Source organism: Echinops telfairi, unplaced genomic scaffold (genome assembly GCF_000313985.2).
Source record: "Echinops telfairi isolate 266 unplaced genomic scaffold, ASM31398v2 ScPeMD7_7465;HRSCAF=8503, whole genome shotgun sequence".
Taxonomy (NCBI): Eukaryota; Metazoa; Chordata; class Mammalia; order Afrosoricida; family Tenrecidae; genus Echinops; species Echinops telfairi.
In genome coordinates, this window is record NW_022111365.1 from 8,090,974 (window position 1) to 8,105,764 (window position 14,791).

Here is a 14,791-nt window from a genome sequence, read left to right on the forward strand (position 1 = left end):
AGCAGCAAGCACAGTGCCTGGTTCCTGTCCAAGTGTGGAGGCGCTGACCAGCTGCGCTCGCTGCGTGCTCTGTCTGTAGCGTCCACTGCCACCCCATGCCCTCCTATACGGTCACCGTGGCCACTGGCAGCCAGTGGTTTGCTGGCACCGACGACTACATCTACCTCAGCCTGGTGGGCTCCACGGGCTGCAGCGAGAAGCACCTGCTGGACAAGCCCTTCTACAATGACTTCGAGCGTGGCGCGGTAAGGCGGGAAGCTGGGATGCGTGGCTTGGAGGGGGGACAGGTGAGCCGAGGGAGGCCCAGAACCACATTGAGGCGGGGACACGGGTTCGGACGTCCACAGATAGGGACCTTCCCGACACTGTGGTGCTGCGGACCACGTTTCCTGTGTCTCACACAGCTCCTTCTACGTGCGAGTTGCACTTAGAGGAAAGGAGTAGGTTACTCTCGGGGAGCAAGTAAGGGGTTTGCCCTGCTTACGAAGCACGGCTGGAATTGTCCTGTGAGCTGTGTGTGGGGTGTGCAGAGCCAGGGGTCTGGGGCCAAGAGGCTTGACTTCTAACTGGGCTTGACCGCTAAGTGTCTCTGTCACTTCTTTGCATCTGTCTTCCCCAGTTGTGCATGAAGCTCATAGCGACCCTACAGAACATAGTAAACCTGCCCTTTGTGGGTTTCTGAGACCGTAAATCTTTATGAGAGGAGAAAGCCTCGTCTTTCTCCAGTGGAGCAGCTGGTTGTTTGGAACTGTTGAACTTGAGGTTAGCAGCCCAAGGTGTAATCCACTGGCCCCAGTCTATTCCTTGGCAGCAAGTTTGGTTCTTTTGTACATTAAAGGATTGTGGGGGTTTTGCTGCTCCAGGAGTTCTGGTGAGGCCCCGCCCAGCTGGTGGTCCTATTGAACATTCTCTTAGACTCAGGACAAAAAACCCCATGGGTTTTTAGAAGGAGCAAGGGAACCCAGACAAGTGTAGGCCTTTTGGAAACTTGGGGGTTCTTTCTTGCCCCCTAGCAAAAGATATACCTGGAAATCCTTCTATCACAGGTGTGAGGACCTAGTGTAAGAAGAGAGGAAAGAGAGCATCCATCCCCAGTCACCTTACTGGAGACCTAGAAGAGTTTGGAAACTTGGTGAAAGGAAGGGTGTCAAGTTTTATTGAACATTTATTTGTGGGGCCAGGGCTCTGTGAGCTCATAGCCTCGTTTAAGGAGTGGCTCCTGACTCTGACTTGCATTTGAACTCTAGTCTGGGGGCTTTGTCTGCGTAGGAGAACCTTTGTTTTTTGTATAGCACATGGAAAGAAAACAGTATCTGGCCGACCCAGACTAATGGTGACCCTGTTTGCAGAGCAGAAGGGTGCTGTGCAGGGTTTCAGTGGCTGGTTTTTCAGAAGCAGATCACCAGGTCCTTCTTCAATGTGACGCAAACAGCTCATCTTCCAGTTCGCAGCCAGCATTCGCACCAACACTGCCCAACTCTTGAACGAAAGAAAATACTTCTGACTTTATGACTTTACCAAGCTCTCACCACTTCGCACTGTTAGGGTGAACTATGTGAAATGGCTCGCCTTTGACTATTTTTACAATTAGAAATGTGCAGTTTCATATAATTCGACCAAATACATCTTGTGTAAAATTCCTAAAGTTTGTATGAGGTCTGCCAATGCTAAGTTAATAAGAGTCCACCCCTTTTCTGTATCCCAAACTCAAAACCATCAGAACCGTGCTATATTGAGACATTTGATATTGAGCCAAGTTCTCTGGTATCAACCTCTCTTGAGCTGTGTTCAAGACTTGTAGGGTGAGTGTAAAAACTGGCACCTCGCAGATAGGTTTTCTCAGTCAATGGGACTAATGCAGGAAGATTAATAAGGAATTGGCTTGGAATTATGACTCCCTCAGACATTTTCAAAAGCACCTTCATTTTTTTCTCGTCATTTCATGGGCTCTCCCCCCATCACATTTGGGAGGAGAGGGTACAGACTCCTTCCTTATTATAGGTGGACTGAAGTGAGCCTGGTTCTCACATGACAGACTCTGGACCACAGAAGCCACAGGTGTGCCACCCTGATTAGCATCAGCTGAGCCCCGGATACAGCAGTCTCTTTGTGGAGGAGACACGGATGACTCTAGAAGGGTCTCTGCTGCTTGATGATTTCCCTGTCTGTGTCCGTTTTCTCCACCCTGATAATTCATTCAAATGATACTGCTGATTACGCACTTCAGTGAGGGTTCCAGAAACAAATTTTAGGAGATATTTGCATATACTCTTTCTTTTCCAGTAAAAGACCTATAAGTCTGGAGGGCTGGGGCAGGGCAAAAGAATCAATTGGCTCTTTGAAAAAGTTAGCTTTTGAGAAAGTTCCTGTTGATGCAAAATTACCTCACATTTGTTATTGCATTGTCCAGAGCTACTTCCTCATTCTCCAGCCAGTGTCCTTAGAAGGGCTATTCCTCTGGGTAAAGGTGAAAGCTAAACTTTAGAAGAAATGTTTGCTAAGAAGAAAGGCCATCCTATTTTACTCAGAAGTATGGAACAATTGTTATTGTTAATGCCAGTAATTATAACAAATCAATCCAACCACTGTCATGGATTGGCATGTCAACATACCTTCCACCCCACCACAATGCACAATTCAGTCACATAATGGCCATGGCTGACTTTTACTCAATAAATTGATTAAAGAATCCCCAACCATTCTCATCAGAGTTCCAGACAAGATGGAAGTTGGAGTCCTTATAAGTGAGACTCTCATGAAAACAGTCAGACTTTCATAAGCTCCCCTAGGTATTGGGGGAAGCCCAGACTAGTGGGCCAGTGGTCATATTCCTGAATGTTACCCCAAGTTAGGCAAATCTAACAGTCGATGTGTTCCTTTATCTCTGTAAATTTGAAGTAACAGATTTCTGGGAAATTTTACTTGTCCCATACTCATTTCATGATAGCACTATTAAGAATGCTAAAGGCAAGAGGGAGCTGTTTATGTAATATATTATCCTTGAATGTGTTCAGTAAACACTAAGTCACAACTATATATACTTTCTAAATTATAATATTTATGAATATATTCATAAGTGAATACATTGATTAATGAATATATTCATTATAACTACTTTGGAGACTATCTCCTCAGGAATAAGAATATATTAATGAAGAATAAATATTTCATTCTCATGACCCTTAATTCTGTTCCCCACTTTTGCTCTCTGCCTCATTCCTTTCTCACCTTCTACCCTTTCTTTCTCCTTCCTTTTTACCTTTATCACTCTGCCTCAGAGTCCCAATATATCTCATTTATACTCTTACACCTACCTCTCCCTTCTTTTCTGCTGTGTTTTCCTTCTATTCTATCTTCTCATCTCTCCCTCTTCTCCTTTCCTCAATCCCCAATTCTCAGAAATGTGAATTCTGGTTCACATTTCCCTCTTCTGTTTGCACCCTACTACCTTGCTACCGCTATCTCTACCCCTTCAGCCCCTTTATCTCCTCGGATCTGCCATTCAGTATCCCATTCTCTGTATACCAGTGTCTCCTTTCTGTTCCCTCATCACCCCCACCTTTCTGCTCAGACTTGACTTTTTTCTCCTTTTCCCCACAGTCCCTCACTACCCTCTCTGCTTTATGATCACTCCGACCGATCCCCTTCTCCTTGACCCAGCAGCAGCAAGGATTTGGGGCAGAAAGATGGAAGCTTTCTTAAAATTTTGATATAAAGATTTTATGAACATTTATCACAAGATATTTTTTGAAATATTCAAAAGCTTAAAAGTGACATATTCAATAAGAAGTTGAAAACAACAAATAAATTAGCATAGCAACCCTTCAGTGAATGAGCCTGTTTCCTTCACTCCATGTCTCTCTTCAGTAGAAAGACCACTGCATCTACCAGCACCACTCCAAGAAACTCCTTTCTCAACTTCCTTCCTCCAAGGCAAGTGTCTGACCTCAGTGATTTTATCTTCTTAGCTTACAACATCTAAAATGCACAAGCCTGTACAAAGACAATGCTACCAATTCCCAATAGTGCTCAAATGTCACTGTTTCATGAATCTTGTTCATGTCCCTTTCCCTAATTCCATGATGCCCCTTCCTACTTCAGTTTTCTGGCCCAGTTGAGCATTTTCCCCACATCATTGGTAGTCTGATAGCCACCCTTGATTATTAGTCCTGTCGTTATTTTACTTCACTGAGCCTCAGATGACCCTGAACAATGGGGTTATAATCCACTCAATAATTTGTTGAGGGCCTGTTATGGGCCATTCACTGCTTCTAGTGTCCCCATTGTGAATGGTCATGAAAGTTCAACAAGTCATAATGAACAGAAAGCTAAGAGCAGGACAGCCAACCAACCCATGAAGAAGAGGGAGGTTATCATACCTTGCAGCTCCATGAACCTGCTTAATACTCTATTGTGCTATGTGAACCTGTTGTCTGCATTAAGGCTTTCCTCTGTCCCCTCTGACTCTTCTCAGAGTTGGATTCTTTAGCTATAGCCATGAGAGTGTTTTGAAGACATTCTAAATGCAGGACAGGATGAACTCTGCAGTTTCTCATTCGGTGGTTGCCACTACAGGCCTGGATCCAACAAAGACCCTGGGCTTACTCAGACAAGGCCAGACTGGTCTGGCCATGGAAGACCTTGATAGCTGGTATGTTGTGTGTCTGTACATTCAGTTCACCCCAGGTGAGCCTCTATGACCTCTGTTAGTTTCTGCATCTGTGTGAGTAAGCAAAAGCAAAGCCAACTAGAGAGCCCATTTTTCGATTAACTTGACCACAGGTGTGCCAAAAGTTGTTCCTGCTGTCCTCTTCCTTATAGAAACTTCTCCAGTCTCCAGAGGGGTCACCACCCTCAGCTGGGCATGTGGGTTCCCCCTTGAGAATTGTCCCAGCCCTGTAGAGCTTCCTTTAGCACCATCCCCTTCATTTTTATTCCAGGTGCTTCTCCGTACCCCAGTAATGTCCACCTCAGCTTCTCATGACAATTGAGACTTTAGAATAGTCAACCTCTCCTCCTTGGCACAAACTTTCCTGGCATCAAGACCCCTCTTCATCACACCTACTTCCAGAGCAGTCACCAAGCCAGCCTAGAGACTCCGGGCTCTAGCTTCTTCTTGTTCCAGGTGTGCACTTGACAACTAAAGTGGTTCGACTCTACCTGTGTTGAGCCAGCATTAAGTGTGGTCCTCCTGCTCCTGTCTGTTTAGTCTGTGCATGGAGTTGTGAATAAACTGTGAACATCCAGCCAGACTGCTTCCCTGGTACTAGTGCTAAATAGGGGATGTAGGTAGGAATTCCAGTAAATGGGAGAAAAAAGAAAAGCAAAACCCCACTGCCATCAAGTTGACTCTGACTCATTAGTAAGCCTATAGGAACAGGATAGAACTGCCCCTGTGGGTTTACAAGACTGGAACTGTTTACAGGAGTAGAAAGTCAGATCTTTCTCCCATGTAGTGGATGATGGTTTTGAACTGCTGACCTTGTGGTTAGCAGCCCAACTTGTAACCTACTACAACACTGCAGTCAGTCAGTAAATTGGACCTTGGAGAAAGGAGCCTGGTGAAGTTCTAGCATTCATGAGACCCGCCCTTCACTTAGAGAAAGGAACATGGTGATGTTCTTTCATTCATGAGACCCAGTACGTCACTCAAATTTCTCAATGGTCCTGCAGGTCAAGTGCGATCTCCTCTGGGTAAAGAAAGTAGGAGAGCCTGTGACCCAAACAGGTTGCTGATGCCACACAGTCAGTCTCTCCTGAGCTGAAATATTTATTCAGATTTGTTACCTGCCTGGCTGAGCTCTCCTCCTCCTTTCTCTGCCCCACTTTAGTGAGATTACTATCTTGGCATAATAGAGAACTGAGGCTTTTACAGCTTAATTGTCAGGACCCAGAAAATCCTACACTACCATGTTTGTCCCCACTCTGTCCTAGGTAGGTCTGAACCCTAGGACAAGGACTGCTGGGTTGCTTGTTCCATTAGAACCTGCCTACTCTGTCCTTGGCCCCAGTGACACCTTGACCAGGAGGTTTCCCATCTCCTACTACTCAGAAGAGATCAGTCCTACCATTTTTCCTTCCTTACAATTTCTATGGTTATTGGCCTCCTTCTCTGGTTCATGGTGGGGGGGGTGTCCTCTCTTCAGCAGCCTTTCTTTTCTAAGCTCTGCATCACAACTCAAGACTGCTAGCATCTTGGGGTTTCCCTAGGCTCCCTCTGTGGCACATTCATTGGCCCAGGACCCAGGACCCAGGGCTTATGGCTATCCATAAGGCCTCCTGGCAGCCCCTGCTCATCCTGCTGGGCACAGTAGAGTTGAGGAAGAGAGACAGAGCTTGGGATGAGTACGGTATGTTAAGTGAACAGATATTTGTTTGCATGTGGTCAGCACCAGACTGCTATCATCCCAGCTCCACAGCCTGGCTCACTCTTCTTGAAAACTGCTCTGAGCTAAGGCCCTGACTGGCACCACACAGCTCAAGAGTGAAGCTTCCACATTCTGACCACAAGTGTCTAGCACTGGAAGCCACAACATGCAAGGTGCTCATTATGTTTGGAGTTGAGGATTGACTGAAAATATCCAACTTCCCGTTCTTCTCAGGAAGCCCTGCCAAAGGGCTCTAGCTAACCAGAGGGGGAAGGGTGGAAGTAGGAAAAGGATTTGAGGGACCATATGCAGGAAAGATATCCCTGGTCTGTCCCATTTATATCATGCAGAACCCTGGGTTCTGCTACAACAATAACAAAAAAAAATGTTTCCGGTATTGGTGAAATATTGCTTAGAAATGGCCCTGGAGGCCAGGCCTTTGCACACCTGCCTATCATTGAATTTCCCAATGCGATGCTTGAGCCTCTTATCTTTCTTTCACCTCTGCTGTGGAAAGCTACAAAAACACAGGTGATCTAGAAACCATGCAGGGATTGTCCAGAGATGCCACACTACTCATATCTTGAGGACAGAAGCAGCTCAGTTCTAGAGGTCTGAGAGACAGGGCTGCCTGGCTGCCTATCCTCTACCCACTGCCAGAGCCACAAAATGTAGTGGGAACTGTAGAGTCTGCTTCTTCATGACATTACTGTGATGGTTTAGGAAACTGCAAACTCTACCAAACCCAAGCCAATCTCTTTACCACTGAGTTGATTCTAACTCATTAGAACTGTAGTTTTATGGGAGAAGACATCTTTACCTTTCTCTCATGGAGCTGCTGATGGGTTTGGATCGCTTACCTTGTGGTCAGTAGTCTAAAGCCTACCAAAAAGTGTACCAGGGCTCCTTGCAAATGCTACCCAAACCAAACCAAACTCACTGCCATTAAGTCAATTCTGACTCATAGCTACCTTATAGGGCAGGGTAGAACTGCCCCTCTGAGTTTCTGAGTCTCTTGATAGGAGTAGAATGCCTCATCTTTCTTCCAAGGAGTAGATGATCGTTTTGAACTACTGACCTCAGGGCTCCTGCAAATGCTACAGAAGAGCTTAAATTCAAAGAACTTGAATCTGTGTTACTTCATTTGTATCTGAACCTTTCCATTTCCACTTAGCTACCACCCTACTGAACACTAGAGAGTTTACATAGCTATAGTTGATAAGCCTAGGTGTGGGTTCCAGCTCACTCAGCAGCTGGAGAGTGACTTTCTGAGACTTGGTATCTTCATCTGTAAAGTATATCATAAGTGTACCCCACACACAAAGTTGTGGTGGGTATCTATAGTAATTGTCAGTATGACTTTTGCGAGTGGTAAAGGGAGATGCAGGAATAAGAACAAGTTTGTCCCTGCAGCCTACCAAGGTAATAAAGCCAGTAGCCTCTGTTGCCCTCATTTTGAGGGCGGGCAACTGAATAGGACCTTCACCAAACAGAGCCTAGAGGTTGCAACAGGGATATTCACTCCTCCAGCACAAGTCATGCACAGATAGGAGAGAGTCCCTCACTAGATCTTTTCCGCTAGAGGTAGGGACCAACAGGTGCCCATCTCTGAAGCCCAGGACCTGGACCAAGCCTTGTCATAGCAAGAATCCAGTGAATGTCTTTACTAAATGGACAAGGGGTGTTAGGAGGGCTCAGGGGACACTGTACCACCCCAATTGTCTCTTCTCTTCTGCAGATAGATTCTTATGATGTGACAGTGGATGAAGAGCTGGGTGAGATCCAGCTGGTCAAAATTGAGAAGCGCAAATACTGGCTCCATGATGACTGGTACCTGAAGTACATCACACTGAAGACGCCCTATGGCGACTACATTGAGTTCCCCTGCTACCGCTGGATCACAGGCGAGGGTGAAATCATCCTTCGAGATGGCCGAGGTGAGCACCTTTGGGCCCTTTTTCCTGTGTATCCTTGAAACTGCCTGGATTTGATGGCCCTCTTTCAGAAAGAACTATTATTCATGGAAACAAAGTGCCCCATGGCTGTGATTCGATCATTTGCAGAGGAGGTGTGGCCTTCTTCTGCTTATTGCTAGGCCTCCATCTCAGATGTTGAGTAAGCGACCTCCCATTGCATAGCCAACCATGTCCCCTTCTATGCTACAATCCTATAGGATATTTGCTACTGGTGACTTTAGATCATAGCTGGATCCTCAGTAGCAAATATCCATGGGATATACATATAGAGCCATCCTGCAGTTTGTAAAGGTGTGCCTCACTGTCGCTGGAGCTGCCTTTTCCAGATTCACAGGTTTCCAGGTCCAGACTGCCCCCTGTGAGGTCATAGTAGGGTTAGGATTCCGGGGCGCCTACCTCAGACTTAGGAAATGAAGAGGTTGGTCAGGAGTGCCTGAGTGCCATCTCAGAGGGGACACAACGCAGAACAATTTCCCATTAATCACTGAAAGAAGTATGTCTGCCTTTTAACAATGACCTCCAAATGTGCAGACCCCAAGTGAGCATGCAGTCAGGAGGACATCCTTCCTAAAGAATCCCACAGATTCCCTGATAAGAAGTACCAGAGAGAGATGCAGCTGCCAGAGGTCAGCTGAGACTCCTCTTTCGCTGAATCACTCTCTTTTGTGTGACGGTCTCCTTCTCAGAGGAGTGAATAAGTCCTGGCCTCAGCAAAACGAGGCCATGCTTTCCATCACAGCTCTTCCGTGTTCTCTCAGCCGACATCTGGAATGACAGAGCTTCAAACACCAAGCATCCACTGGAATTATAAGAAGGAAGATCGCTACTTCTACCATTATTCACATATAACCTTTCCTGTTTGCCCAAACATTCTCTCTCAGTAACTCATTTGTTCTTCACAAGGGTTTGGTGAGGTGGTAACTGAGAAAAAAAAAAGTGTGGTTTTATAGCTAAGAAAATGGGGCAAATGAAAAATTCTTCTCTACCTGGTGTTCTTAAATTATCAGCTAATAAGACTCAAGTGTATACCCTTTCTTTCCGTAGACTTTTTAAAAAATAAATGTATTGGCATATTTTGTGCATATAATACAATTTAATCATTCAATCTTATTAAGAAGAGTTGTAGAGTCATCACCAAAATCCATTTGAGGACATTTTCTTTTTGAACTCGTTGTTGTTAGCCCCATGTTTCTCCCCAACCTCCCCTGACATGCCCATAGGTAATTGTTCATCCAGCTACTGTCTCTATAGATTTACTTATCCTGCATTTCATATACTGAAAACCATACAAAGTGCAACCAGGAAGCAAACACCCATACACAAACAAAAACAGGTGCAAAACAAAACAGAGGGGAGCCCTCAATCAAAAAGTATGCAGAAAATATTAAAACAGAAATAATTTTAAAATGGGTCAAAAATGAGGGTAAATGATAAGGTGTTTCATTTTAGCCTAGCTACATGTGCCATAAGAGACTTTAGACTCTTGTAGCTAGCTCTTCATAGTAATGAAGCATGCATGCACTAACTAGACGCAGATGGCACAATCTAATGAGAATCCTTGAAGAATGATATGAGAAAGAGACTACTTTGAAAGGTGCAGGCCACCATGTAGAGCATACACAGGCTGTTAGCATGGCTAATCCTGATGAGATGTGGGGGAGACCCAGAGGAATGGGAATACCAGAATCAGAGAGACCTCTGGAGACCAAGCTTCTGGGACAGGACTGTTGTCTTCAGGGCAATGCACATCATCTAAGGAACATTGGTAGAAGAGCTAACCTCACTTTCCCTGCGCCCTTGAAGCTCTGGTCAAGGTACCGATTAGATAAACCTAATGAGAAACCCATTGATGCAATCCATTTCAGTTGCCATTGGGGGAAGACAGGGTACAGAGGGTGGCTTTGGGGGGATAAATAGAAGTTCTCCATGTTGTTCCATGTATCTATTGCTGTGTAACTCTTGTAGTGACTTTAAACAACTATTTATTTTACCAACCGTGACTTTGTAGGTTAGGAATGTGGTAAAGGCTCATAAAGGCAGACCATCTATGATTTATGTGGCATCAGCTGAGTCAGCAGGGCTTCTGGATTCACTTCTAAGACCTCTTCTCTCACAAATTGAGCACTTTTTCCCATGTTCTTTGCCTTTTTCTTTCCCCATGACATCTCATTCTTGAAGGTTTCTTCTCCACATGTCATGAGCTGCTGCACAGAGTGTACTGCAGGGTACTTTCACTGTTCAGATGGTGGCTGGCTTCTGATCTCATAAGACCTTGGCCTGGTACAGGCACAGTACAGCTTCTCTAGAGTCTGTTGAAAGGCTGAGGAGCCCCAAGAATGGACTTCAGGCAAGGAGGGGCAGCCCCGTGATCTCCCTCAGGACCAGTGGGGAGGGTCTCAGGGGGACCAGCAAACAGACCTGGACCTATGTAGGGTTTTTTTCTTTTATTCTCTTCTCCCATCTTTTTCTCTTCCCTTTTCTTTCTTCAACCATATATTTTCTTATTGTTCGGACTAGGACATGATGGCTTACCTGATTATATGGGTTGGACCATAGGAGGGAAGCCCAGGGAGAAGGCAATGGGGTCAATGGCTCCGGAAGGTAGAGGGGGAAGAAGGAGATGGGGGAGAAGGGTGTGGTGCATGAACGGCATCATGGACAGGGGAACAACTAGGGAAGTGGAACCAGCATCTAAGAGAGAGTAGAGATCCTGTGAGTATTAGAGCAACACCAAGCTAGTGGAGAGGAAGCACTAAGAGGTGGAAGAAGGGGGGAAGTGATGGCGGGGCAGGAGGAGGCAAAAGGAAACAGAGGCAAGCTCTAGGAAACAAAGGCACAGATAGGGAGATTAACAGAGGTGTGCACTTAAGCAAATACGTTAATCCATAACAACAGTGGTACTGGCCCATGTACTTATATTTATAAGGCAATACACTGAAGCTGCAGATGGGCCTTGGGCCTCGGCTCATACCTTCCCTCAATACAAGAACACTTTGTTCTAACAAAGTGGCATTCTGTGATGCTCACCCCCACCCCCACCTACATGATTGCTGAAGACAAACTGGGTGCATAAGCAGATGTGGTGAAGATAGAGGATGGTACCCCGCTACTAAAAGATACAGTGTCTGGGGTCTTAAAGGTTTGAAGTTAAACAAGTGGCCATCCAACAGTGAAGCAACAAGCCCACATGGAAGAAGCACACCAGCTGGTGCAATCGTGAATTGTCACTGAGACTGGGCAACAGGCATCAGAAGATTTACAACAGTAAACAAACAAACAAAAGAGCATTGGTGAGAATGGAGGGGAGTTGAAGTGGATACCCAAAGCCCATCTATGGACAATGGAACATCCCCCCACAGAGGGGTCGCAGGGAGGGGGTGAGTCAATCAGGGTGCAGTAGAGCACCAATGGATCACGCTATACCTCTGTTCCCTGGAGATCTCCTCACCACCCCGCTATCATGACCTCAGTGCTGCCTCCCAATCTAGATGGGAGCATATACATAGGTATAGGCAAGAGATAAAACTCACAACACATGGAACCCAGGAACAGGAATGGGACTAGAGATGCCAAAAGGGTAGGGGGGGAGAGGTGGGGAGGGAGAGGGTCACCGGTTGCAATGAATGGCACATAACCACACACCCCCAGCCAGGGGGAAGAACAGCAGAAAGCAGAGGAGAAGGGAGACAGTGGTCGGAGTGAGATTTGAAAATAATTAACGATCTACAATCTATCAGGAGCCACAAGGATTGGGGGCAGGGAGGAGGGAGGAGGAAAAAGAGGAGCAGATCCCAAGGGCGCAATGGAAAGTAAATATCTAGAAAAGAACAATGGAATATATGTACAAATATGTCAGATACAATTGATGTATGGTTTGTAACAAGAGTTGTAAGAGCCCCCAATAAAGTGATTGGGAAAAAAATAGAAAGTAAATGTTTAGAAAATAATGATGGCAAAATATGTATAAATATGCTTGATACAATTGATGTATGAATTGTTATAAGAGCTGTAAGAGTTCCCAATAAAATAATTTTTTAATTAAAAAGTTTGAACCTGTTAAAAAAAAACAACAAGAACAGTAACAGAGCCTACCCAGGTTCAGGGGAGAGGACACAGATCCCACCTTTGACAGAAGGTCGTAAATATGTGGTCATCTTCAGTCCACCAAATGGTCCAATAACTAGTACTTTGGAAAACTTGGAAATGAGAGGACCCAGCTCATAGGTGATTTGATTGCTAAATTAAGATAAAGTTTTAAATCTCAAATTCACTCTACATTACATAAAAGTCAGAAGCACGTTCTGTGGTCCCTGGCATCCAGAGCATCTGTGTGATGACAGCTTTGGGTGCAGCTTCATGAAGACACTCTGTATCATTCTGTTTTCAATCATTTGGCATCTTCTTTCGGTTCTACTCAATTCAAGTGTTGTTATCCTGCCATGTTCCTGGAAGTTACATCAGTCAGTCACGAGGAGTGTCCCAGCACTCTTAGAGCCAAGAGGAAAGGAATATAGCCATTCACCTACTGAAGCATGACCGCTGTGATCTATGTATTCGGATTTATACTAGGGAGGATAGAGAAGTAGAAGTCTTCAGAGCCAAGGTGTTTGGAAAAAAATCCAGTTCCTTGAGGTAGACAAGACATGATGGATGGAAAGTGACTAAAGCAGGGCCCCTACAGACAATAACAGCTGTCAGCACCATGGTGGATACTCCTTTGGGTTTCATTAGCCTTAAACCTCCCTTAGTAGCTGACTTGGCATGCCCAAGAGAATTTCAGGAGTGTCATCTTGAAACGTGGGCCTTAGTTAAAATATTAGCGTGTTTCAGTGGTGGGCAGGTTTCAGCAGTTTCCAGGCTAAGCTTGATTAGGAAACAAGGCCTAATGATCTACTTCTGAAAGTCAGCCTATGAAAACTCAATGGATTGCAGTAGAATATTGCCCAATATTGTGCTGGAAGGTGAGCTTCCTAGGTTGGAAGACTCAAAATACATAGCAGCTGCCACAATAGACTCACATACCAAGAATTTTTATATAGTGCAGGACTAAGAGACATTTTGTTATGTTGTACACAGTCACCATGACTCAGATCCAACTCGATGGGAACTAACTAATATTAACCCCTAGAGCTGCTTTGGTCCAGAAGGGCTGTGGGCCAGAGCAGGTCAGAGTGTATTTTGAGAACCGCCATGGGATAAGTACAGATACTGAGCGTAGTCAGAAACTTTTAGTAGCTAGCTGGGAAGACACCTGAAAGTTTCCATTTCTGGAGGGAAATGTTCTGGGCTCCTCCCACTTGTGCGTGATTCTGTTCACTGACTTGACCTTAAACAAGAGACTGATGGTGCAAAGCCTCTTCTGTTGTAAAGGTCCAGAGAAATGAGACATTGCCCTTAGCCAATTGTGTCACTTCTGATATGAGACTTGGCAGCAGAGCAAGTTGAGAGATCAGATGCCCTAAAGTCCAGGCTTAAGGAAAGGGAAGGAAACCTCCAGCCTAGTGCAATGATAAGAATTATGATAATAAACATGTTCCCACTTATTAGGAAAGTATGTGTGCTCAGCACTGTCATGCTCTGATGTATTATTTTATTAAACTCCTACCATGCCTCTGATATATATGTAACTATTGTCCCCATTATACATATGAGGAGACTAAGGCGGCTTGCTCAAGGTCACATAGTTTTAAGTGACTGAATCCAAGTCCAACCCAGTTGTATCTTTTCTAAAACCCACAATCTCTGTCATTATATTGTTTTAGAACAGAGCTTTTTTCTCAGTTCTCCACGTAGGCACCAAAGGAAACTGGACAGTGTTGGAGTCTGTGTACTGGACCTTATGTCACAGATTTTCAAATAAGCAGTCCAGCACATGAGAACTGTGAGTTCTTGCCACTCTCTCAAGACAACACTGAAACCCATTTAATACTAGTTGTGGAATTAAAAAGCATAAGAATTACACAGGGAAGAACAATGAACTGCTCCAAAAATACCTTTTAAAAATCCACCAAGGACCATTAAATGCCTTTCAGAAACACTGTCCCTGGGCTCCATGCTTCTTTGCAGAATGAAGGCCGTTAAAAGCCCTTGGTGGAAATTCATAGGCAGGCCACAGATGGGCACATATGCATTTTTTGAGCCTGGACCTTATTCAGGGATCACTGAGGTACAGGAATCATAACAACTCAGCAAGTAAGTTGTCAGGAGGATGATGGAAGAGATTTGTCTTTTGTAATGCAAGTGACCAAAAGCATGGAGTTTGAGGCCAGTGTGTGACTTTGGTCAGGGTTCAAAGAAAAAGCTATTCAACTTCCCAAGCCATAGTTTCCTTGCCATAGAATTAGGGAGAGTGTTCTGGGGCTTACGTAAGATAATGCATCTAAAGTCAACATGGAGAAGTCAATATGTAGAAGGGGCCATGAATATTGGCATCGTTGTTTTTGCTTA

The 14,791-nt window shown here is 45.0% G+C and overlaps 1 protein-coding gene across 1 annotated transcript in view; it reads left to right on the forward strand.

The window, feature by feature from the left end:
• The first annotated feature begins 95 nt into the window (after positions 1–95).
• The window catches only part of ALOX5 (arachidonate 5-lipoxygenase), a 57,223-nt gene continuing 42,527 nt past the window's right edge, over positions 96–14,791 (forward strand). Inside the window, exons 1-2 of the mRNA XM_004716245.2 lie at positions 96–245; positions 8,107–8,305. Coding sequence (XP_004716302.1) covers positions 96–245; positions 8,107–8,305 — 349 coding nt within the window. The remainder of the gene's footprint in view (positions 246–8,106; positions 8,306–14,791) is intronic.